This window comes from Miniopterus schreibersii (genome assembly GCF_964146895.1).
Source record: "Miniopterus schreibersii genome assembly, chromosome: 12".
Lineage (NCBI taxonomy): Eukaryota > Metazoa > Chordata > Mammalia > Chiroptera > Miniopteridae > Miniopterus > Miniopterus schreibersii.
Genome location: NC_138112.1, coordinates 28,365,747 through 28,391,777, shown reverse-complemented (window position 1 = coordinate 28,391,777; position 26,031 = coordinate 28,365,747). Strand labels below are relative to the sequence as shown.

Here is a 26,031-nt window from a genome sequence, read left to right as displayed (position 1 = left end):
GGAGTAACCAGAGAGACAACAGATATGGATGTATGTGTACACTGTAACACAAGACCCATCTGAGAGTGAGAGCTATTGATAGGTGAGTCAAAAGTGCTGTGCTCAAGGATTTGTTAAAAGGTAAAAAGAATAGAAATTGAAATTTTTAGAAGGCCTACTATATGCCATACCATTCTGGTCACTTCATTTATTTGCTTGCATTTAAATAAGACCAATTAGAAAGCATTGATTCTCACTTTGCAGACAATTAAATTTTACTGACAAGGTACAGTGTTGGTGAGGGCATGAACATCATTCCTAACTGGGTTCGTCTTTTTCTGGAGCCTGTGCTGACATAAAGTTATTCAGAATTGATTGTTTTAAACTAAAAAACAAATTGGGAGTGTGAAGGAAGGAATTTATATTCAAATTCTTAAAATCGAAAGGAGAGACCAAACCAAACTGAAGCGCTCACTCAACTTCCCTTCCTCCCAGTCACTTCAAATAGCATTTGGTTAGAAGGTCATAGCTATTTAAAATGAACTTGCTTTCTCTACCAGTAGATAACCTTTGTCAGTAAAGCCACCACTTGTATTCATTTTGAAACATATAAATATATTACTAGCTTCATAAAAATGCTTTGTCCTAGTAAAAAGTACAGCCTTTATCATACCTCTGACCCACTGTTTTAGAAAGCCACCCACATACAAATTTTCTCTCTACTCTACCCGTGTAATTAAGTTCATAGTTTCACTCTTTCAGTGCTTGTTGTTTCCGACATAAGTCTACAATCTTCTTTTTGTGAACCAGAACAGTCTATGAGATTAAAAGATTAATTTTAATCTTTTCCTAGTCTTATTTCCTTTGGACTTTCTGGTACATTTCCTTGCACAAAATATCTTAGAAACAAAAAGAACATTTCATCATTAGCATGTCCACAAAATCACATCTAAATTTTGCACTAAACAATTTGATATTCTTGAGCTTGATATAGTACCACTGAAAAGTCAGATAATACTTAACAAATTATATGTTCAATTTTGAGGACATAATTTAAAATAACATGTAATATATCCTTTCTCATAGATATTAAAGTACATTCTCTTGTCAAATAAGGTGATTTTACACATTTTTAAAGGCTGTTAATTCACTAAAAATAATCACCAAATTCTTGTGTTAAAAATTTTAAATTTCTGTTCATTATGCATTAAAAAAATCTTGGAAGGATGAAGTTTCCTCAAAAGATTAAGAATAGAGATGTTGTATGACCTAGCAATCCCTCTTGTGGGTATATACCCCAAAATTTTGAAAATATTTATTTGTAAAGATACATGTACCCCTCTCTCATTGCAGCATTACTCACAGTAGCCATGACATGAAAACAACCTAAGTGTCCTTCAATGAATGACTGGATAGAGAATATGCGGTACAAATGAAATACTACTCAGCCATAAGAAAAGATGAAATACTACCATTTGCAATGACATGGATGCATCTTGAGAGCATCATGTTGAATGAAATAAGTCAGACAGAAAAGGACAAGAATCATATGATTTCACTCTTATGTGGGATATAGAAGAAGCAACAAATGAAAGAACAAACAAGCTAATAAGAACAAAAATACTCATCTACAAGGTATAGTGGTTACCAGAGGGAAGGGGGAGGAGGTTAATGAGGGTAAAGGGACTCAAATATATGGTGACAGAAGGACACTAAACTTTGAGTGATGAGCATACAATGAAATCTATAGGTGATGTATTATAACATTGTACACTTGAAATGCATATAAGCTTATTAAACAATGTCAACCCAATAACTTTAATAAAAAAATACTGGAAGTAAAGATAAAGTTTCACCTCTGTTTTTTTGTGAATGTAGAGATTATGTATATTTTTAAAAGCATATTTCCATTTTTGCATTTCTTCCAAAATTTTATATGGGCATATCTCACAGCAGAGAACCTAAGAACAAGGGCCGAGGAGCCCTGGTTACATTTAGGTACAAATGGGATGTTGTCCCAGCTCTAGAACGTAGGAACTGTGGGATTTGTGGCAAGTCATTTTGGCATCTCAAAGCTTTAGTTACTTCACCTGAAAATAGGAATAATACGATGGTTGTATGGATTAAATGAGATAATGCCTGTGAAATACTCAGTGCAGTGCCGGAACAACAGTATGGTATTATAGTCTTGAAAAAAGACAAAACCATTTGCATAAGAAAGGATGACAAGAGACCTTCCTGGAGGGAAAAAAAAGATACTAAAGGGAGAGAAAGAAAGAGGGAGCTACAATCAAGATACTGAAGGAATTTTTTAAATTTTATATGAGATATGATGAATATGATTTGGGGGAAGAAAAAGGTAAAAATGAGGCTTTTAGTAAGTGTGACTTAATTCTCCTTTCATGTTCTTCCTCCCCTACCACCAAGAAAACAGTCAGTTGTTCTGATAGAAACTATAGCTTTATGACAGCTTTGGTGAAAGCTTCTAAAAATTAGCACACTTGGCAGAATTCCCACCCATCAACTTATGCCTGCTCTGTCCTTGCCACTTAACTACACCCAGCCACACTCAGGCCCTCTCAAGGCTTGATTCAAAAGGAGGTGTTAGGTCACAGGGTCTGAAATTCTGCAGTAGCTATCGATTATTACGGTGTGTCCCCTAATGGACTTATCCTTTATTGTCTCCATTTAGTACTACTGTTTTTGGTCAAATAGATGAATTAATTACAGACCAAAGGGTTACATCATGGAGAAACCTGATCAATGTTTAATGTGCTGGATGAAATGCAATAATCCATTATCCAATAGGAAACACTAGCTGGGGAATTACACTGCACACACTCAATAAAACAATCACTTACAAACAATCAGAATCTATTTAAAATAAATAACTCTATAGGTTTGTTTGTTTTTTAAATCCTCACTGGAGGATATTTTTATTGATTTTTAGAGAGAAGGGATGGGAGAGAGAGAGAGAGAGGCTTAATATTGGGGTAATTTCCTACCATGTTGACTACAAAATAGTAAAAGCTTATAGATGGGGAATAAAAAAGATATAAGGAAAGAAGCATGGGCTTCAGGAAGAGGGAGGGATTTTCCTGGACTCCTCACAGTACTTCTCCACAGTCCGTGGTTGTCCTTCCCAGGGCTTAGTTGTACAATTGATCCTTAGAGAAAATACTCAAAGTGTCTTATTCCCCTTTTTGATTAAGTAAGCTCAGGTAGATCTTCATTACTTGCCAAAAAAAGTACAACTAATATAGACTGACTTTGTGGCTAGCACTTTACGTGTTATCTTTTTTAGCTCATTCCTATTTTCCTTTTAATACTTAATTTAAATTTACTTAGTCTTTTGGTAGGTCATCCCTGGCTCAACTGGTTAGTCCAGTGTCTCTCTACTAAGTAGCAATTGCAGAATATTAATAAAGTTACTAGACTTAGCAAATTAAAATATAGGACACACAGTTAAATTTGGATTTCAGATAAAACAATAATAATTATTATTAAGATAAGTACTTTTTTTAGTGTAAGTATGTTTAATGCCATGTTTGGAAATACTTATACTAAAAAATACAGTATTTATAAAAGCACTGAACCGTGCTTATTTTTTAAATTGATTTTAGAGAGAGGAAGAAGTAGAGAGAGAGAGAGAGAGAGAGAGAGAGAGCGATCAGTTGCTTCCCCCACATGCACCCGCGAGGCACTGAACCTGAAATCTGGGTAAGTGTTCTGACCAGGAATTTAATCTGCCACCTTTTGATGTATGGGACAATGCTCCAACCAACTGGCCAAGGCTGAACTATGTTTATTACACTGAACTGTGATCTTTGGTTTATTCAAATGGCACAATGCTTGACACATAGTGAGATGCATTTGCATTGTGTGCTATGTATATATTCTTTAATCTAAGCAGAAACATTAAAAGGCAGATATTGCTTCCTTCCTTGTTCAACAGAAACTAAAGCTCAATGAGGCCTATAATGATGGTAAGTGTTAATCTCAAAGCTCATACATACGCTGCACCATCCACACCTCTCTGGCTTGTTAAAAATAATTTGGGGCCCTGGCTGGTGTGGCTCAGTTGGTTGGGCATTGTCTTGTGCACCAAAAGGTTTATGGTTTGATTCCCAATCAAGGGCATATTCCTGGGTTGCGGGCTCCATCCCCAGTAGGCTGAATGCAGGAGGCAGCAGATCGATAGTGCTCTCTCACATCAATGTTTTGCTCCCTCTCTCCCTCTCCCTTCCTCTCTCTTTAAAAATCAATAAACTATTAAAAATAGATAATAATTTTGGGACTTATATAAGGATCAGCCCAACTGCTGACCATCAGTAGAGTCAAGGATCATACTGGAAAGCAGTAAAACCATGCCAAATAACAAAGTCTAGATCAATGGTTGTCAAACTTCAGAGTGCATTGGAGTTACTTGGAGGGCTTATTAAATCACAAATTGCTCAGCTCCACCCACAGAAAGTGTCTGATTCAGAAGGTCTGGAGCAGAAGAGAGGATCCATATTTCTAACAAGTTCTTAGGTGATGCAGGTCGGGGACAGTAGTCTGAAAACCACTGATCTGGGTTTCAAAGGTCACTCTACTTGGCTGGTGTGTAGTTCATTTAAAAATGAACAGGTGTACTCAGTCCTATGTAGACCTATCTGACTGTGACAAAGTCCTGAGCTCTGAGTCTGGACCCAGTCCCCTCAGTGTTGCAGCTTTTCATTATTTGGAATGAAGTCTCTAAGGGAATCTGGACCAGGAGACTCCAGCTGCCACAGCATGTGAGATTATGCATATGCGAGCCATTTTCCAGTACTCATTTTATATCTGAGGCTTTTTTATTTTAGCAAAGACCAATTGATAGCTACTTCATTCTACATTTTAAAAATAAGGCTTCTGCTCTTGTCTCTAAATTCTGGGTGAGAGTTACTCAGGTTTATGATCCATAGAAGCCATCTCCTAAAGTGACTATATTGTTTTTCTCTCTTCATTTACTACTTCATTCCCCTTATATAAAATGCTTGTAGGATTCTCTGCAGCTGTCATCTGGGAAAGATCACAGCTTTCCACAAGGGGGGAGGAAATTGCTATTTCAGCATCGGTAATTGGTCTTTCGGCACTTTCCCAAAAAAGCAGAGAGGCCAGTAACAAATCTCAAGCCAGGTAAATTAGTGAATGCAACATGAAAAAGAGGCAATTGAATGGGAATTTCAAAGGCAGGAGATCACAGGAATGGAGATTACTTAACCCACTAGTCCAATACTCTGTCCGCAGATGGGAGCATGTCAACTTTCATGAAACAAGGTCCTGCTGCCTCCGAAATGGATTACTGCAACAGCTTTCTAGCTGGTGTCCCTGATGCCAGGTTAACTAGTCCCTGTGCACTTCATCCCGACACACAACCCCAGCTCAGCTTCAACTTCTTAAAGCGACTCCACCATCATTTCCTCTCCCCTAAAATTCATCAAGAGTTACTTAGCCTATAAAAAATAAAAGCTGTGTCTAATTTATCTTTCTATTCTTTGTGTCTTGTACCCAGTTGGCCTGGGGTGGGGTGGGAGATGGGTGGAGGGAGATGGAGGGAGGAAATGGGGGACATCTGTAATACTCTCAACAATAAAATACATTTTTTTAAAAAGAATAAATGAGCTTCATGGAAAAAACTCTAAATCTGGCCTCTTTTCATAACTCTTAAAATCCTGCTCTAATCAATCTGCATCCTCACTGTCCTGAGAACATAATGATCTCATCCTTGTCTCTCCATTTTATTTCATGGTGATTTCTGCCTCCCAAATGCCCACCCCAGATCAGCCTTATGCAAGGACAAGGTCACACTCCATAGCCTCATGAAATATTCCCTCATCTCACAAGTCCTCACTGCCCACAACGCCTGAAGTACAAACAAACACATGGTAGATTCTCATAAATTGGTTCAACCACTTTAGAAAGCAGTATGGAGGTTTCTTAAAAAAATTAAAAATAGAAGTACCATATGATCCAGCAATTCCACCTCTGGGGATTTATCCAAAGGAAACAATACACTAAAAAGATATACACACCCCTATGTTCACTGCAGCATTACTTACAATAGCCAAGGTAAGGAAATAACTTAGGTGTTCATCAATGGATGAATAGGTACAGAAAATGTGATATATATTTGAATATATATATATGTGCGTGTGTGTGTGTGTAGATATATGATTTGGTATCCCCGCAGAATCTAAAACTGAATACTACACATTAAGCAATACATTTTAAAATGCTGAATTTTATTTCTTATTCTTGTATACTCATATCTACTCCAATTTCATAAGTATATAGGGATCAGCATATATAAAATTCATAGTTACACATTTCCTCATTCTACTTTGACTTGGCTTCATGATTTTGATGAACATTTCCTGGTATGGTGGGAAGAATACAGAGTTATAAGCCAGATGTGAATTCTAGTCTTGGCTCTGCCACTTTCCACTAATAAAGTATTTTTAAGTTTTTTTCTCTTTGTGTTTGAGTTCAATGATTTTGAAATTCTCTTCTAGCTCTGGTGTTCTATAAATCTGAGTTCAAGGTCAGCCTGGCCACTAGCTCTACTTGAAAGTCTAGAGTGCTCCTCAAGTGGAGCAGGGAGCCAAACTATCCTTATCTGCACTCCACTGAGCACTCTGTACTTCCTTTTTATTTTGTATCACGGTAAATCATTCCACCAACAAAAATAAGGAGTTCTCCTTTTTTCTCAGCCACACATCCAATCTGTCACACAAGTATTTTTGACTTAGACTTTTCCCTTATCCCCACTTATCTTATCTAAGATCTGGCCCTACTGTAAATCACCTAGATTCTGGAAAAAATTTTGTAACCAATCTTTTCTGCCTCTAGTTTTTCCCCTTATTTATTATCCATCTTTCAATTTTATTGCCAGAATGGTGTTACTGAAATATATACCTGATTGCTTTATTCCCCTATTTAATAGCCTTCGACTGCTCTCCACTTCCTACAACAGATTTTTCAAAACATTTTTAATATTTAAACAAAGGAGCTCTTTCTTCAAATCTTACCCAGAAAACACATAACATATATTTATAATTGTCTATGTAGAACAAAGGCTAAGTTTCTGTGATTTCTGCAATGGAGAGGAAATGGAAACATAGCCTAGCCTATTGGAAGATTCTCTTTGGTGACCCCTCCAAGGGCTCTGAGGAATCCAGAGTCCAGGTACCACATATGACTGAGCATGGGCTAGTGAGCATGGGCTAGTGAGCACTGAAAGAAATCACGGCGAGTCCTTTTTCCAAGCCAAGTGCCCTGGTGCTGACCTACGTTCCTGAAGTGGGTGACATTTTCTAATTCACATAAAGGCCTCCTATGGTCCTACGGTGCAATGCTCACAGGGCTCTGTGGAATACAGACGGAGTTTCTATACTTCTCTCAGCCTCCATCTGCAATTCATCAGCAAGATCGGTTGCTTTTAACTCCAAAATATATTCTGACCCATCCATTTCTCATCTCTACCATTACCACCAAGTCCGAGTTACCACTATTTCTATCTGGAAACACTGGCTCACTGATTCTACTCCTGTTCTCTATAATACATTCTCTACATGGTAGCCAGAGTACCCAATGTTAAAAATTTAAGTCTGTTCATGTCACTTACCCTTTGCTTAAGCCCTCCAAGCTCTCCCTATATTATATAGAGTAAAATCCAAGTCCTTTGCCTGGCTCCCACTTCCTCCTGTGTTCTCATCTCCAACCACCTCCCTCCTGGCCCTTTCACACCAGCCACACTGGCCCTACCACTGTTTCTGATACATGCCTAGCTCAGTCCTGCTTTAGGGAACTGGTGTTTACTATTCCCTCTGCTTTACAAGTTTTTCCCTTATTTTTGCTTCACAAGTTCCTTTTTGTCATTAAGATCTTACCTTATATGTGACCTCCTTAGAGAAGCCTACCTGAAGCACCCAACCTGAAGTAGTCACAAGGCACTCCTCTATGTTACTGTGCTTCATTCTCTGCATAGCACTTATTACTTGTGGTATTTTGTATATTTATTTATCTTCTGCCCAACAGACAAAAATATAAGCTCCTTAGAGCAGTAACCTTGTCTGTCTTGTTGACCATTTTATATTTGGTGCCTAGGACAGTGCCAAACCCATATCAGACACTCAATATATAATTGAAACAAATGAATGAATGAATGAAGTGATAAACAAATGGATAATAGTTCTCCCTAGTTTGGACTGGATTTGTCAACAATAAAGTATATACAATCATGCTGCCCAAATTTGAATTCTGATAGCTCTAGCTCGAAACCACCTTAAATTCAAACCCATAATTATTAGAACCACTTAGTATTGTCAAAGACTGAACAATTCTCTATATGGAAATAATATTAACTTGCCTGGAGATACTAATTTGTGAGGGTAGATGATTAGCGATGCTGTTTTCTGACCTTTTCTGAGGTACAATAATCAGCTGTTATTGTTTATGTGATTTCATATTACTCATGCCTCTCATCTCTCCCTAGGTTAATTCATGTTTCATAAAATAAATTCAAATTAATTTTGTGATGAACGCTCATGACATTTTGAAATACTAGATATATTTAGTGATTTCACAACCACAACTGGAGCTCCCCGATTTCATATTTCAACTGGTCTTTGCAAATGGCATCTCAGTCCCTTGTACTTGTCTCAGCTGTGGAGGTAAAATTCAGAGGCCTGGGGCAGGAGGATTAGGGGCACCCAGAAGGGCACCTTTGCTCATAAATATCTTCTTGTTTTTAGTAATTGAGTTTCATTTAAATTAATGATTTTCTATTTTAAAATACAAACAAAAACAAAAAACTGTCGGTGTCTGTCTTCTGCACATTATAACTGTCCAGGTAGACAATGGGACTTCATTTTAGAGCGTGGATAGATCAGGGGACTCTCTGAGGGGAAATTTCATGGAAGATCTTTAAATTTTTTAAAGGTGGCCAGAGGCACTAGGACAGTAGGGGAGAGTAGCTTTCAGAAGATAAAGGAAATAGAAAGAGATCCAGAAGTAAAAATCACTCATTTCCCAAGACTGTGGCAACAAATGGAGGAACCTCTGAGAATAGTGTTTATAAAACAGTCTAACAATATTTTGTTTTACTCTTAAAGCTTAGAAATATGCTGGGAAGGTATTACCACATTTTAAAATAAAAAATTCTGAGGATTAGACAAGTTAAGTAACTTACTTAAATTCCTGCAGCAGATAAGTGACAGAGATAAAAATTACACATTAGTTTTATGGCTCCTGGTCTTGTTTTCTTGCCATTTATCACTTCTGTTTATGCTGTTGTCACTTGGTCTTTCTGTTACAATTGTCTGGCTAAACCTCAGTCCTGACTGAACCCAACCATCCATCTTCCTCGTGGCTTTTTCCGGAGTAGCTGAACACCGAAGTGCTGGAGAAAATCCACGGAGGACAGGAGTCGCTATAAATTCATGATCTCTAAACACCCTGGTCAGCATGCTATCCCTCGTTCTGCAATGACAGTCTCTAAACCCTTCCTTTCCTTCATCACTTCTGGCACATAAGTTTGCTTCATGCTTCCAAGAGAGCAAAAAGAAGCCACGTGACAGGAAGTCTCTCAATTTATTATGCCAAGTTTGCATACCTAACTACATGCAAACCCATTCTCCCCTCCTCCTGTTACAGGGAAGAAAGCACCCCTTCTGATATCAAAGGTGCATCAATTCACATTTGCTTAAAGGCCTCACTTGATCATTTATATCCTGCATCTTCTTTATATCCTGCATCTTCAAACCCAGTCTCTCTACTTAACATTCTCTAAACATTCAAACATGCTCTGGTATCTCCTATCTTTTGTAAAACTTTCCATTGATCTAACATCTCCCCTTGGCTACTGTCTCCTGTCTCTTTCCTTTTCACAAACAAAGTTTATCAAAAGAGCTGTTCACATACACTTACTATTTCTTCCTTCCTAGTCTCTCTTTATCCCATTTTAATCTGAGTCCCCTCATAAAGTACCTATCAGGAAAAATAGAGAAAAAGCTCCCAGTAAAATTCAGTAAACTGGTTTAGGCCAAATTTAATACAATCTCTTTAGTCCTAATCTTAGTTGACCTCACAACAATGTTAAGGCCAGTTGCCCACTCTCTCTCCGAAGCACTCTTCTGGCTTTGGGATTCTCCTGCTTTTCTTCCCACCCCTCTGCTCACTTGCTTTTAAATTCTCATCTTATTTCCACTCTAACCTGTTGATTTTCATACTGAAAAAACAAATGCAAGACCAACAACGACAAAAAACCCCAACCTATGCTTGGTTTTGCATGCGTTAAGTTGACATCTAATTTGTTCATTATAAGTTTAAATAGTAAGAAAAGATATAATTTCTGTCCTGTTGTGAATTGTAAAATTTTATTTTAAACTGTTACATCTTTATTTCAAATGTACATAGTGGAATGTAAGCACATACTGCTTTGAAATCTATGCCCATCAATTTAAAATATAAATTAAGATATTTTTGAGCAGTTGGAAATTTTACATTGTTGCTTCTTTCTCCTTGAATTTATGTTTTATTTCACTTCCACAGGGTCTTATCCTAATTTATTTTATGTTAGAATACCTTATATGGATCATTGTAACATATGGAACTAAAATAAATGTACAAATATCAATCCTATGATTATTTTCAAACTTCCAAAGATACAAAATTCTAAATGTTAAAGGTTTCCATGTGGATTGAGTTATCGTGATGATTATTAACAGTACACATTAGTCAGAATAACCTAAGTATATTATGAATTTCAATTTATTACTCTAAAGCAATAAAAACATAATTGTATTGGGAATTTGTTCTTAATGGGGTGGAGTAGAGCATTTTAAGATTAATTCATATTTCCACGGACAAATATGAATTAAGGGTAGAATGAGACAAGATTCTAAATTTCTATTTTTCATTTCTACAAATGTAAATGCTGAAAAACCTTGTTCATAGAAGCAAGTGTATGAGAATGGGGAGAGCATTTTGAATTCCTTCCAAGTTATATGCCCCAAATCCTGTGATATAAATGTAAATGTTGAAGAAACTTGTTCAGAGAAACAAGTGGATAGGAATGGAAAAATAATTTTGAATTCCTTCCAAGTTATATGCCCCAAATCCTATGGTCTATTATTGAAGCTGTTTTAATAATCTACAGATGATAATTGCTTTTCAATTTTATTAAGAACAAAGAATGGAAAGCCACATGATTTATAGAAAAGATTGATTACCCATTCATTAGAGTCATTGGCTTTCTCATCCTGGGCAGCGATATTTCAGATTGTTAGTTATTCCTAGTAGTAAAGTAGTACTGTTAAATAAGTAGTGAATTAGTCCTAAACAGTAAATAATAGTAAGTAGTAATTGAAGTCATAGTAGAATTGGGAATGGCTCAGACATATGCCTATCATTTGTAAAATGGGAGAAGTGAAAAAATGGGAAAGAAGAATTAAGATGAAGCTGCAGGCTACTTCTTGGGAAGATAAAAATAAAGATCCAAAAACTAAGTCCCACAAATGTATCCATGTACTTCTGGGTGTATGTATGACTCAAGTTAAAAATCTCTGATCTCACCTGCATCAAAATGTTTGAATAATTCAAGACTTCGTCCTAGGTCCTCTTCTCTTTTTATTCTATACGTTTTCAAGATAATCTTTTAATTTCTTTGGCTTGAAAAAGTCACAATTATGTCCCTAGCCAGATCTCTCAGAGTCTCAATCTGTATGTTCAACTGCCTGTTTGATATCCCCACTGGAATTCCTCATGGGCATCTTAAAGTTAACATTGTACAAAATAAAACTTATATTCCAACTTTCCATCTTCACTAGTCTTTGCCAATTGTTATGCTCCATATAGATCAAAGTCATCCTTTATTAATTCTACTAGGTGGTGAATTCTATGAAATTAAGGACATGATATACCCAGCACCTGATATGGGGTCCAGGAAAGAGAAGACACTGATGCTGATTTTTTAAGTCCTCACTCGAGGATATTTTTTCCTTTGCTTTTCAGAGAGAGTGGAGGGGGGGGGGGGAAGAGAGAGAGAGAGGGAGAGAGAGAGAGGAAGAAACATTGATGTGAGAGAGACACATTGACTGGTTGCCTCCCACATGCACCCAGACCGGGCCAGGGATCGAGCCTGGAACCGAGGTACTTGCCCTTGGCCAGAATCAAACCTGGGACCCTCCAATCTGCAGGCAGACCCTCTAACCACTGAGCCTAACAGGTTAGGGTGACACTGATGTTTATTTTAAAGAAATACCAGCTCCCCAACATCCACTCCTTAGTAATCATTAAGCTTTATCAAGTTTACTCCTTAAGTATATTTCAAAATCTGTCCACTTCTCTCAGCTTCTAGTCCAAGTTCCATCATTTATCACCTGAATTACTGCAATAGCTTCCTAAGCTGCACTCCCTGAATGTATTCTTGTCAGCCAACCCAGACTCCTACGGCAATCAGAATGATCTTTATAGACAACAATTTAATTCAGCCATTTTCTCATTGAAACATTCAAAGTTTTTTGTTGCTTTTAGAAGGAGAAAGAACAAATGATTTACTATGGCATCCAAGGTTCTCTCTGCCGGATTTCTCCTGTTCACCTCTCCACTTTCGTCTGTGCCTGTCCAACTCTCACCAGCTCTAGCCCCAGTGGCCTCTTCCCTATTCCTCCTCAGGCCTTCGGGCATGTTCTCTCTGCCTGAAGACTCCTCCAGCCCCTTTCACTTGGCATACCCGTGGCCTTTATACCTTGGCTTAAACATCTCCTGCCTGCAAGGCTTCCCTTGCATACCCTACGCTAGATTAGGTCATGCTATTACCTTTCACAGCTCATGCACTTTCCTTTCAGAGCACTCATTTTGACTCTACAATTGTTTAGTACTCTACTGAACTGAAAGCTCCACAAAGACACAGATCCTGTTTTCTTGTTTTCCTGCTCTATTTATTCCCAGGTCCAGGTATCTGATACATAGCAGAATACTCAGTAAGTATTCATCGGACAAATGGATACAGAGTCTGAGAGTAAAATGGAAGATTCAGTGTCAGTTAATATACGTGCTTTACTCTTTATGTTTGTCTCTTCACTTAATTTCCCAACTTCAGTGACTTGTCATAGGAGTAGATGACAGTAACATCAGCTCACTTAAGATGTCTTATCACACTAAATTGAAAATCCTGAGACTGGCTCTTTTCACTTCCCACAGTCACACAGAAGTGGCTCTGCTCATTACCTTTTTAACATAGATTTGCATGTTTAATGGCTCAATTCAAATTTCAGAGAAGTAGAAATGCAGAGTAGAAGAGTTTATGGCCAAAAAAGCAGCTATGGGACTCTCATACCCAGCTCACTAATTATTCAATAGGATGAAGCTCTAAAATATACAAGATCTTACAACAATATATAGCTCGGAAAATAAATATTAAAAGAGCCTCTGTTCATATTATTTCAATGAGCAGAGGAAAAAGCAAACAATTCATTTTTTAATTTAATGTTTTCTAAAAGAAAACATTGCATTTTTTCTCCCTAATATCTGACTTTTTTTTTTTTTTTTTTAGTAATTTACTACTAAATTAGATTGCAGTATTTAAAGTTAATGGAGGGTAAGAGTAGAAGGGAAGTTATATCAATGCTTTAATTAGTATAGGGTATTGTGAACTGTAAACTGGGGTCCTAATATCTGTATTTTAAATACAACACTGACTTACACAACTAAAAATGATTTGGGCAGATTTCAAATAGGTAGTTCTTTACAAACCAATTATAGGTCACTTGCCTGAGGTTGACTTGTAAATTGTCTTAACTCAGGAGTGTTGCAGTAACACTGATATTGAATGTTAATGCTTCTTCAGAAGCTTGGTTTTTCACAGTAAAAACTGTTATTCTTAATTCATTTCTCTATAATGTAAAAGCAAACTTCTGGTCTATAATTTTTAAAATAAAAAAAATAGTATGTAGCCCTGGAGCCAGTTTTCAAACATTTCAAACCCAGAAATGTGTGCATAATCTGCAAAGGGATAGTTAATCTGTTTTTTTCCTAATATCTGTCAGATTTTTAAATCCCTTCCACAAAGTTGTTCATTAAAGTATTATAAACAACTTAAATGTCCAAAAATAGGGTAAAAGTTAAATAATCTTACATGGATATGACATGAAACTATGCAGATATTTAAGCTGTTTGCAAAGTATTTTTTATGTAAGGAAATGCTTATCTTGTAATATTAAATAAAAAAGGCAGACTAAAATGTTCACCTATATAAAAACCTGCCCTGAATATGAAGGCATATAATAAATAGATCCTTTTGGTGATGGGATTATTGATGATTCTAATTTACTTTGTAAAAGTCTATATTTCCCAATTTTTTTTACTATGAACATGCATTACTTTTTAATCAGAGAACTACATTATCTTCAAAAACAAAATTATTTAATCTTTATTATCTTTTTTTCATAGAGTTGCACAGTAACGTGCCACATAGTGATGAGATCTCCAATCCACACCAGTCATTTACTGAAGACCCCAAAAAATTTGAGTGTCACTTAGGTATTTCTGCATGTTTAATTTTTAACACTATGTCAGGGGCTGCTGGTAGTACTCTGTGTTCATAGATTCTTAAGTATATATTCAGTTATTGATCTGAAGACAATTGCAGCCACATTCTATGGTGGGGAGAACATAGATTTTGGAATCGAACAGAGCAGGTTGGAATTTTGGTTCAGCCATTTGTAACTTAACCTCTCTGAACCTGCATAAACTCATGGAAATAAGCTTAATAAATGGTGGCTCTTATTAGCTCTAAGTGTCTATTATGAGTAGGGGGCAGTGTTAGGTGTTGTAGGAAAAAATAATGAATAACTAACATGAAATTTCAGATACACAGACTGGTGGCATATTAGGGGGCGTAGAGATTCCTGTTACCCTTCTTCAGATAAAATTAAGAAATAACTAAGTCGTTTAAAGCAAATAATGAGTTATCATTAGACAAAGAAAACTTATTCTCTGTAAATTGAGTTGAAGGCAACAATTAATAGTACAAAACTTAATATGAGAAATCTTAAAAGACAATTACTCTACTGGATAACATACTTATAGCATTCATTTTATTTTTACTGGGCCTTAAAACTCAGTGAATATATTTCCCTCATTGTACCTGCCAATGAACTTTTAAAGGATTAATGTTCACTAATGAGGACTTCATGGGGAGCTCAAAAGTGGAGGTGGTCACTTGGGGTCTACTCCCTTCCCCCAGAGCAGACATACTCCAGAATCCCCTGACTGTAGCCCACTGTATGGATCTTTTTCTTAAGTTCACATTCTTAAGAGTTGATGATACTGGATTTATGTACAACCAAAGCTTAAAAGTGTTCAAAGGACAACTATCTGCAAAGGGTGTGGATGAAGCTTGGATATGCAATTGTAGTGCTACAGGTATGCCCCCCAGTTTCCTCATGGTGACGGATGGAGCTGGGAGAAGAAAGATGAGGTGGGGAAGGGCTGGGAGCTAGGGACGGAGCCTGCTCTCCCTGTGCCGAAACTCCCCTGTTAGAACTGTAACGATTCTAAATTCTAACCTGCCTTCCCGGCCTCAGCTTCCTCCAGGAAACTGCAAAGTGCAGAGGTGGGTGAGTGGAGGGGTGTGGAAGGGTGGAGACATATCTTGAGAGTAAAGGTTGCCTGGCTTGGACTGGGCAGGGTAAAACCTCACTGGAGGGGTTGCCACAGCCCTGGCATAGGAGCTGAATGAATATTACATATCTCTAACATCTTTATGATTTTGACATCTAACTATTAAGCCAATTTGCAATGATCTGATGCTTGCACAGATCTAACCACATTAAGCCTGTCTAAATAATGATATAATTTATAACTGTTCAGGAAAACCATTCTTGAAAATAATTGGTATTACCATTGAACTAGAAACCAGGAGATGATTTGAGTGTCTCCCATCTCCTTCTCCCAAACCATATTGCTTTGGTCTAGTTTCCAAAGAGCTAATTTGCTAAAATCAATATTGAATATAGTTTCAGAATATCAGAATGACAATGTGCCTTCTTGGAGACTATTAGAAATAAATAATAACAAATGTCTTTTCAGCATTTAAAATTGTGATCAGCTCTTTGCCATAGGAATGGGAATGTAATGAAGATTGCTTCTTCTCAGAACTACAGATTTAATCAAAACAAAGAACTGATTTCCTGGCTGTGCTAAAAGCATTCTTGAATATCTCAGACTGTTCACAAAAGTCAAATGATCAGAATTTGATTTTAAAATTAAAAATTCCCAATGATCCTCTAGCTTACTCATTTCCTGGAGAAAGATGCAAGTTTAAGAAGGTTGTGTAACTGTCTCAAGGTCTCAGAGCTAGTTAGTGGCAGAGATCCCCAGGTCTCTCTCTTATTTTCACTAGAGCAGTGTATCTTGTTAACTTTTAGTCTGAACCAGAAGTTTGAGTCTAGACCTGCAAATAATGCCAGAAATTGGCCCCTACACATAAAGCAGGGACTAGGATTAAATCAGAATATTTACATCCTCATGCAGCCAATCTTAAGGTATATGAACAATCACATCTATGTCTTAACAATTCTATTGCTCCTTTGCCAAGAATCAATATATTCCTTTCTTCCTTATGTATATTTGGATAACCAGACCTTATAAAACTCAGTCTGAATTAATCCTCCTAAATTTGAATGCACTTCAGTGACTTGCATTTGGCTTTTGAAAATATAAACTTTACAATGTTTATAAATTGTTGATATTTTAGCAGCTGGGACACAGGTCAAATATCTGCTAGTTTGTCTAGGAAATGGGAGCATGGTACGATCCTTGCCTACTTTAAAGATTACTTAGACCATACAGGCATGGAGCCCTTGCCAAAGGTATTCTCTACTTGCTGAAAAGATTCAACAACTTTACTAAAAGTAATGGAACTTCAAATATATTATATTTGTAACCTGACAGCAATATAAAGATGTCATGAGCTTTCTGAGACTAGAAAACGATATCCTCAGATTTGTAAATAAGAATGAATTTCTTATGCCAGAAAAGAATGACTGGATATTTTTATAACAGTGACTTTTAGCATATTTTCAGAGTTGTGCAATCATTAGCACTATTATATTTTAGGACATTTTCATCACGCCCCAAAGAAATCCTATACTCATTACCAGGGCCTGGCAAACACTATTCTACTTTCTCTCTATATGGATTTCTCTATTCTAGACATTTCATAAAAAATAATTGTACCATGTGTGACCTTTAGTACCTGGTTTCTCTTACTTAGAATATTACTTTTAAGGTTCATCTATGATGCAGTATGCATCAGTACTTCATTCCTTTTCACAGCAGAATAATATTTCATTGTATCCCTATATGACAATTTATTCATTCATTCATCTACTGATGAACATTTAGGTTGTTTTTACTTTACGGTTATTATAAATAATATTGCTATGGAAATTCATGTACAAATTTTTTTTTGTGTGTGTGGACATATGTTTTCAATTTTCTTTGAATATATACCTAGGAATGGAATTGTTGCTCATGTGGTAATTCTTTTATTTTTTTATTTTATTTTTTTTTATATCTTTATTGATTTCAGAGAGAGGAAAGGAGAGGGAGAGAGAGAGATAGAAACATCAGTGATGAGACAGTCACTAGCCGACTGCCTCTTGCACCCCCCCCCACTGGCCATCAAGCCCACAACCCGGGCATGTGCCCTGACCTGGAATCAAACCACAATCTCCTGGATCATAGATCGATGCTCAACTGCTGAGCCATGCTGGCAGGGCTGTGGTAACTCTTTTATATTTTGAGAAACTGTTTTCCATAGTGACTATCCCAACAGTGAATGGGGGTTGGGATTTCTCTACATTATGGCTAACATTTGTTATTATCTACCTTTTGAATTATAGCCACCATACTGGATGTGAAGTGGTATTTCATTTTTGTTTTGATTTTCAGTTCCCTGATAAATAAAAATGTTGAATATCTTTTTATGTTATGTACTCATTGGCCATTTGCATATCATCTTTAAAAAATATCTATTCAAATCTGTGGTAGACTGAATACTGCCCCCCCCAGGAAGTCCAAGTCTTTGCCTTTGCCTTTGAATGTTGCATTATAGGCCAAAGAGATTTTACAAAAAGATGTGGTTAAATTAAGAATCTTGAGATACAGAGATTATCCTGGATCATTTGCATGAGTCAACTGTAATCATGGGAGTCCTTTTATAAGGAGGCAGCAGAGTTATAGTCAGAGAAAAGATATGATGACAGGACAAAGGTTGGACTGATGCTCTTTGAAAAAGAAGAAAGAGTTATGAGCCAAGAAATTCAGGTGCTTTCCAGAAGCTGAGACAAGGCAAGGAAATTGATTCTCCCATAGATTCTCTGGAGCCACCCTGTCAAGATCTTGAATTTATTCCAGCGAGTCTGATTCAGGATTTCTTACCTCCAGGACTATAAGATAAATTTGTTTTATATTGTGTCACTAAGTTTGCAGTAATGTGTTACAGCAGCAATAGAAAACTAATACAAAGTCTTTTGCTGATTTTTAAATTAGGTTGTTTGTCTCTTTATTGTTGAGTTGTAAAACTTCTTTGTATTTCCTGGATACAAGTTTCTTATCAGATATATTACTGCAAAATTTTTCTCCCATTCTGTGTTTTTTTGTTTGTTTTTTTAAACTTTTTTGATGATATACTTTGAAGCACAAAAGTTTTTAATTTTGATGAAATTTAATTTATCTGCTTGACCCAGGGTCTGGAAGGTTTACTCCTACGTTTTTGTCTAAGAGTTTTATAGTTTTAGCTCTCACAGTTAGGTCTGTGATCCACATTGAGTTAATTTTTGTATGATATGAGTAGGATCCCCACTTAATTCTTTTGCATGTGCATATTCAGAAGTCTTGGTACAATTTGTTTAAAAAAGGGAGAGGGAGCATGTTTGCCATAAAGCTATTTCACTTAACCCATAGAGGGATTTCTGTTTGGGTTACATAATGGTTGACCAAAATAGGAAAACCGTTGGAGATGCTTTTCCAACTATGACTGTACGTGGGTGCCTGGTGTTCTACCAGATGCATAGCTGAAACTGTTCTTTAGTAATTTTCCTGTGTCGTTCTAATTGTTGCGAACTTGTCATTACCAGTCACCATGGAACCACTTGCTAAGTGATATTTTTTCTTGTCTAAGTAAAATGTCAACACATTTAGAGCTGATATTGATGGAGAAAATTAAAGGACAGAGGGCTGTTCCTTCTCACCCTTTTTCATTCTTGTGGGCAGAGATGGAAGGAAATAATCCATAAGAACAAGTGCACTGAGAGCCCAACCATATCTCTTTCTGAGGGTGTTAATGTAATTTGCACTGGATAATGAAATCCCTTCTCATGAAGATCCTGTTCATGTCAGCAGTTGGACTTTTGCGCTGTTTTAGCCTCAAAACAATGATGAAAAAAAGTTCATTTGGCCTTGAAGACACTGAGAATCTCTATCTTGCAATGGAAAATTTAGCATAATCATAGTCATTTGGTGCAATAATCAGTTGGGTTCCAGTGGAAACTGACAGGTTGGCCTTGGTGACTCATGAGGTTTTTGTTTGCAATCATTCAAACTCATGAAAGTTCAACATAAAGTACTCCAAGAATTAGCAATCTCATGTTTCACTAACTAAAAGTCTTTTATTTCTTTAAACAATCTGAAAGTGGGGGAGCTTGGGCATAAGTTTCAGACTCTGATGCTTGTTAGTTGCTCCCTTTTCTCTGCTTGGTGCTTTTCACTTGCACAGAAAATGTTGAAGCTTAAGTTTGTCATCTTTTTCAAGTTGGATGATGTCTTCAGCTCCTGATGATCACCAGTTTTCTTCTTCTTTACCTTCCCTTTGTTCCTTTTCTTCCCTCCCTCTCTCTCTTTCTCCTCATGGTCTTATTTGAAAATCACTAGTGAGTTAATGGATATAAATTTTTAAAAAAAGCAAAAGAGTGAGCTGCCAAATGACAGCGAAAAGGACAACGTTGTAGTTTATACACAGGGGTTGTGCTCTTAAAACATCAATCCTTGACCTCTCAGTTTTTGATCAGTATAGTGAAACCTCAGTGTGATAAATATGAGTCTTGTTTGAAATCAACATGTATGTTACCTTGGCTTTTATAAGGACAAATCCAACCTTACCTGTAAACAGACACAGAAGGAACAAATGAAGCAGTCGACTTAGAGAAAACTTGTTTTTCCCACCTTGTCTAGGAGTAGAAATGATTGTGCTGAAGGCTAAGAGATTAAATTGTGTCACTTGTCAGGAAATTGGCGAGCAGCCATCTCTTCTGCCTGCTACTACACGCTGCTTTTGTGCTGTGGATGGGTCTAATAAATGCACTGTTGTGTGAAATGTCATTACTGCATCACCAAGAGGAGGCTGTCATGTGATAGCTCTTCCCCAGGATGACAGGTCGATATTGGTCCTCGGCAATCCAGGGACTTGAAAGCACACAGAGGACATTTTTAGGGTTCAGATTCAAAAGTAGAAATAAAAATCATTCTTTAAAGCATGAAAATGTACCTATTTTGCTCTGGAAGACAACATAGTGTTCTTTTTGAAATGTTCTTCCTTTAAAGGTAGACAGGTAATGCTATGAAATTTGAATGATTATTTCTAGGAAAAGAAATACAAATGACTAGTAACATTTATTTTTAAATGTTCAATCTTACTTTTAATCAAAAAAATGTGTAGCAAGGAAATATACCATTGTGTGTCTTGGTAGACAGCCCAAAATTATATATGTGTAAGTACATGCAATACTGACAACAAATCATAAAATAGGCCCTCTCCAAATTGTTGGTGGATGTAGAATTTGGTACAATATTTCTGGAAGGAAATTTAGCAATATATGTCAAAATTCTTTAAAATGTTCATACTTTTTGGTTCAGAAATATTACCACTAGGAATATATTCTAAGGAAATTAAGAGGAACAGGGTCCACAGTGTCTTCCAAAAGATTACCAGTTATTTAAAATGCTAGGAAAATAAAAATAACCTAACCTTCTAACTATGTGAATAGTAAGCATATTATTAAACAGCAATTAAAATATTTGTAAAAGTTTGTCTTAATGATATAGGGAAAGGTTTATGAAATAAGTTTATGTGAAGCTAAACAAATGCTAAATATTAGAGCATAATCTAAACTAAAAAACCCCACCAAAATAGCAAAAACAAGTAACAGAAATAAGTGTACAAAATATGTTAATAGCTATTTACTCTATTAAGTGTAAAAATGAATGTGTTGAGTTTTCTTCTACTTTTCTGCATTTTATACATAGCTATAAAGGACAATTATTATATCCATAAACTCACGTGCACAAGAAGTTATATTTTTTAAAAAGTTACATGGAATAATGATTACTGTCCAGAGAAATTAATCTAAACCACCATGTGCTCTCTTACCTGGTCTCTTAGCTTTCACCTCCCATTTTCCCTAAAGCCTCTGGCTCTCTCCCTCACTCCCGCTTAGACTCACCTCTCCAGCCACCACATGTAACGACACATCAGCTAGTCCCTGTCTCTGCTGTTCCTCCCCCTTGGCGGACTGCTTTCTTCTCTGTTTCTGACCTTGGTCCACCCCGTTTTCTGACTGCTTGGTGCCTCTTGCTTCCAGGTGTGTGAAGGGCCTGAGACCATCGGTGAGTCCTGATCAGTGTCTGAAGTTTAGAGTGCGGTGGTACTGGCCCAGCCTCAATGGGCAAGCCAATCTGCAGCTCGGCCACAGTGCATTTCAGGGTCCAGAATTCTATAGTGTCCATACTAGTTTTTTATTGCTGTGTGACAAATTACCACAAATTTAACAGTTTAAGACGACATATATTTAGTATCTCAGCATTTCAATGGGTCAGGAGTCCTCTACTCTGGGTCCCTCAAGGCTACAATCAAGGTGTCACCCGGAATGCATTTCTTTTGGGAGCTTGGGGTCCTCTTCCGAGTTCATGTGGCTATTGGGAGATTTCAGGTATATGACTGACATTTCCCATCATGCTAGCTGTGGATTGGAGACTGCTCTCAGCTCCTACAGGCTGCTCTCAGGTACTTGCCATGCTGCTCTTTCCATAGGTCGTCTTACAACATGGGAGTTTGCTTCATCCAGGCCAGCAAGACAGTCTGTCTGCCTTTAAAGTACTCACTGGGCTAAGTCAGGCCGACACAGGATAATCTCCCTTTTGATGAACTCAAAGTCAACTGGTTAGAGACCCAATGACATCTGGAAAATCTCTTTTGCCAAATAAAGTAATGTTACCACAGAGGTGATATCCCGTCAAACTCACAGGTCCTGCCCACACTCAAGGGGAAGGGATGATACAAGGATGTGGGTTACTGGAGATCATCTTAGAATTCTGTCAACCATAAGTGTCCCTTCCTGGCTGTCAAAGACGAGACTCAAGTTCAGTCTTCTGCACATAGGCTGTGTTGAGAGCCTTTGAATTTTATACAACTCCTTCATACTTACTATTTCATTTACCATAGATTATCAAGATATATGCTCCCATCTCCAATTTACCAGTGAGGAAACTAGAGGACAGAGAGCTTAAAAAGAAGTCCAAGGTCACATAACTAGAAAATAGAGCTTGAGACCCAGCTCCTCTGACTCTAAATAGTATGCTCTTTTCTCTTACATCACTCTTCTGGAGCAACCATTGAGACCTGAGCTCAGTTTGGAGCCTGACTTAATTAGGGAGAAAGTCACCTCTCACTGCACCTGTGTCTGCAGTACAACTTAGAACTTATAAACATTAGAGCCAGACTGCCTGGGTTCAAATTCTGGCCCCCACATTTATAAGCAGTACAGTCCTGTGAAGATTACTTACTTTTTCAGTTCCTCAATGCTCTTACCTCAAATATGGGAATAATAAAGGTATAGGTCTAATTGAGTTGTTGTATACATTAAACGCCAGAAAAGTACTTGGCACATTGAAGCACTACATTGGTCTTGGCTGTTATTATTATTGATCTGATTATTATAGTTTGACTAATATAGAGTTCAGTTACTATTCTCCTTTTAGCTGACCCATCATCTCATTTTTCTGGGCTTTAGCTTATCTGAAAATTTTAATATTGTCAAAAATAGAATTTATAATTGAAAGGATACATTTAAAAAATGTTGTCTAATCCACAGGGACCAAAGGATTTGACATGTAAAAGAAAACTATGTTTTTTGGGTTTATTTTTTAATGAGGGAAACATAGTGGATTCAATTGACTATAGAAACTGGAGAGTCAAAACACAGAAACATTTTTAGCATCAGATCATTTTTTTAGATGGGCTTTAATCCGTGTTATGACCAAGAGAAAAAGAGATGTAAACAAATAAGAGCAGAAAGCTGAGGGAAAGACATAGAGGATGAAAGGAACCTGAAAGAAAGGTAGAAAGGATGAGATGAAAGGGAATAGAACAGTATAAAGGAAAAGAGAAAGAAACCGAGGTAAGCACAGAGAAAAGGCTACTGAGAGGTAGAGAGGGCAGGTAGGGAAAAGGGGGAAAAGCTGAGCCAATACAAAGACCAATGGGTAGAGGTCACAATTAAGAAAATTGTGGCTCGGTAGAAAAATAACAAATTTTGTAATGTTTAGAGTTTCCCCTTAACATTATGAAAACTTTACCTTTGGGAGTTTTTAGACAGAGACATGTGAGTATAGGTGATTTTACTATTAAGTGAGAGGTTAGAGAGTATATAAGTGACATTCAGGACTAGTTTTTGGATGTATTCAAAGCTAGCTGAGTGAACTTTTCAAAGTCTTTAAGCCTTAATTTTCTAAGTCCATATTATAATGGCAATAAAAATAGTACATACTGTTGTCAGTGTATAGATGGGGGTGTGTTTGTGTTTATCTATATTTTTATAACTATTTCTACTGATCTACCATCTACCTATCATCTGTCATCTATGATCTTAGCACAATGCCCCACACATGATAAAATCTAAATAAATATAAGCTATCATTAAGTGTATTCTCTTTACAACTTTTGAATGATGCTCCCAGAACAGCAGAACTTCCTTTTATCTCTGTAGACATAATATTTTCACCCATGCTTGTAGGCAAAGAATGGTGGCACTCTCATAGATGCCACTTTTCATTCTTAACTGTAGGCTGAGCATGTGACATATAGTACAAAATCATGATTGTGGCCTACCAATTTCTGAATGATCTTCTAACAGCTCTATTTCTAAGCCTTTATAATGGAGCTTCTCCTGCATCCAGTATTAGCAAACCCAGTCCTCAAATTGTTCACTCTATAGCATGGATATTTCCTCACTCAGAAATTAATTTCCTCAAATCAGCCTGAAAATTCTATTGTCAAAAGGCATGTGTTTCCTAAGGGAGAGTCACTCATTTCTTTTCTTATTGAGAGGAGATGCAGATGCACCTGAAAAAAAAAAAAAAGATTTTCCTCCATAGGCTGTAAAGATGCAGCTGTCAAAAGTAATCACCGCATCAGAAGAATTGAGTAGAGTACAAGTGTCCTTGGCTGCTTTATAAGAAAAACAGGAAACTAGCTTATTTATGCTAAACGGAGAAACAGACTGAGGAAGGCCGATGGAGCTTACAATTCTGCTACTTAGGTCGTTGTCCTCACTGTGGCTCCACGCAAGCCAACGCCAAACTTACCTGAAGGACTCTGCTTGTGCTGCCCTTCCTATCTCATTCATTTACTGTCCTCCTTCCTCTTCTCATTTCACTCATTCATTCAAACACTCATTCTTTCAGCAAGAACTTATTGATCCACTTCTATCTATAACTGCCTGGTCTGAGAGGATTTACAATCTGGTAGAGGCGCTAAAATAACATGAGGACATAATTTTCTCCCCAAGGAAATGTCGCCTAATTGTTCTAATCCATAGTCTCTTTTAGCTAGTGTTTTGATCTCTGATAGATTTTTATAGTATTTACTAACTGGCAAAAAGCCTGAGTGACTCTTAATTCCCCAAATAACCTTCAGTTCTTTAAAGAGAGGGGCCCTGACTCAAGCAGCTGCTACCCTGTCCTGAGCAGTATCTGGCTCCACTCCATCCAACTATGGAATCTCACCTTGTGGTCTTCATCCAAGCCAAGCTTGTCCTCCTCTTGGTTGGGACAACTTGCTCTTTCTTCCTCTGTGTTCTCACTCAGATTTGTGGGGTTAATGAAATCTTAATTATGTTTTTAAGACACAGAAGGGAATCTTCCTATGGAATAGTTTCTTAGACCACTGTCCAAACTCCTACCTAAAGCCCTTATATATGGCTGCTGAATCTATAAACGCACAATGTCTTAAACAAAATGCACACAGTGTCTATAACATTCCATTATTTGCTAATATTACTTAAAATATATTATTTTTTCTATACATTTTATTTTCTCATCAGCTCATAGGATTCTTCTGTCCAATCAGACAGAAGGAGCCATGAACAAAAAACATTATCTGCATCCCCTGGTCACAGCGCCTGGACCACTGTTGAATGTGGTAGCTGTCGACAAACACAAATTAAGTACTACTTGAAATTCAATAAATAATGAGAGATCGGTAGAGTCATTACAGAAAGTTTGCTTTAACAGCCTTCTCTTTGAAGTACAGAACTTCTGTAGAAATATTATTCTCCAACGGTATAAACATGTCTCACTGATATGGCAGATTTACTTTCCAAATAATTCTAACGTTTCAGCTCTTTACCTGAGTCTGCCATCCTCTGCTGCAGCACCTCCTGGTATAATCTTCGTAATAAATATGCCAGGGTCATCTCCAATATGGGGATTATCTGTCCCTCCAGCAATACTGAATCCCAGGCCAGAATTCCCCTGTAGAAACAATAAGCAGATATTAAATCATGTGTCTGTCACCTAAACCTAGTTCCCTTTGCACTCTGTGTTATCATCTTACTACTTAAATGGAAATCAGGTGATAACAGTCCTGTGTGCAAAGCTATAAAGCTCAGTGTCAGCGGACAAAGAAGGTCAGGAAAAACACTCAAGTTTGTCCCTGCACTGCAAGTGTGCAAGGGCCTTATATTTTTG

At 37.1% G+C, this 26,031-nt stretch overlaps 1 protein-coding gene across 20 annotated transcripts in view; it reads right to left on the bottom strand.

Annotated features, from left to right (window-relative positions):
• Positions 1-26,031, bottom strand: part of DLG2 (discs large MAGUK scaffold protein 2) — a 1,618,243-nt gene that overhangs the window by 462,537 nt on the left and 1,129,675 nt on the right. For all 20 annotated transcript variants that reach the window (XM_081155084.1, XM_081155073.1, XM_081155097.1 and 17 more), the window contains one exon: positions 25,691-25,815. In XM_081155084.1, the coding sequence (XP_081011210.1) occupies positions 25,691-25,815 (125 nt within the window). The remainder of the gene's footprint in view (positions 1-25,690; positions 25,816-26,031) is intronic.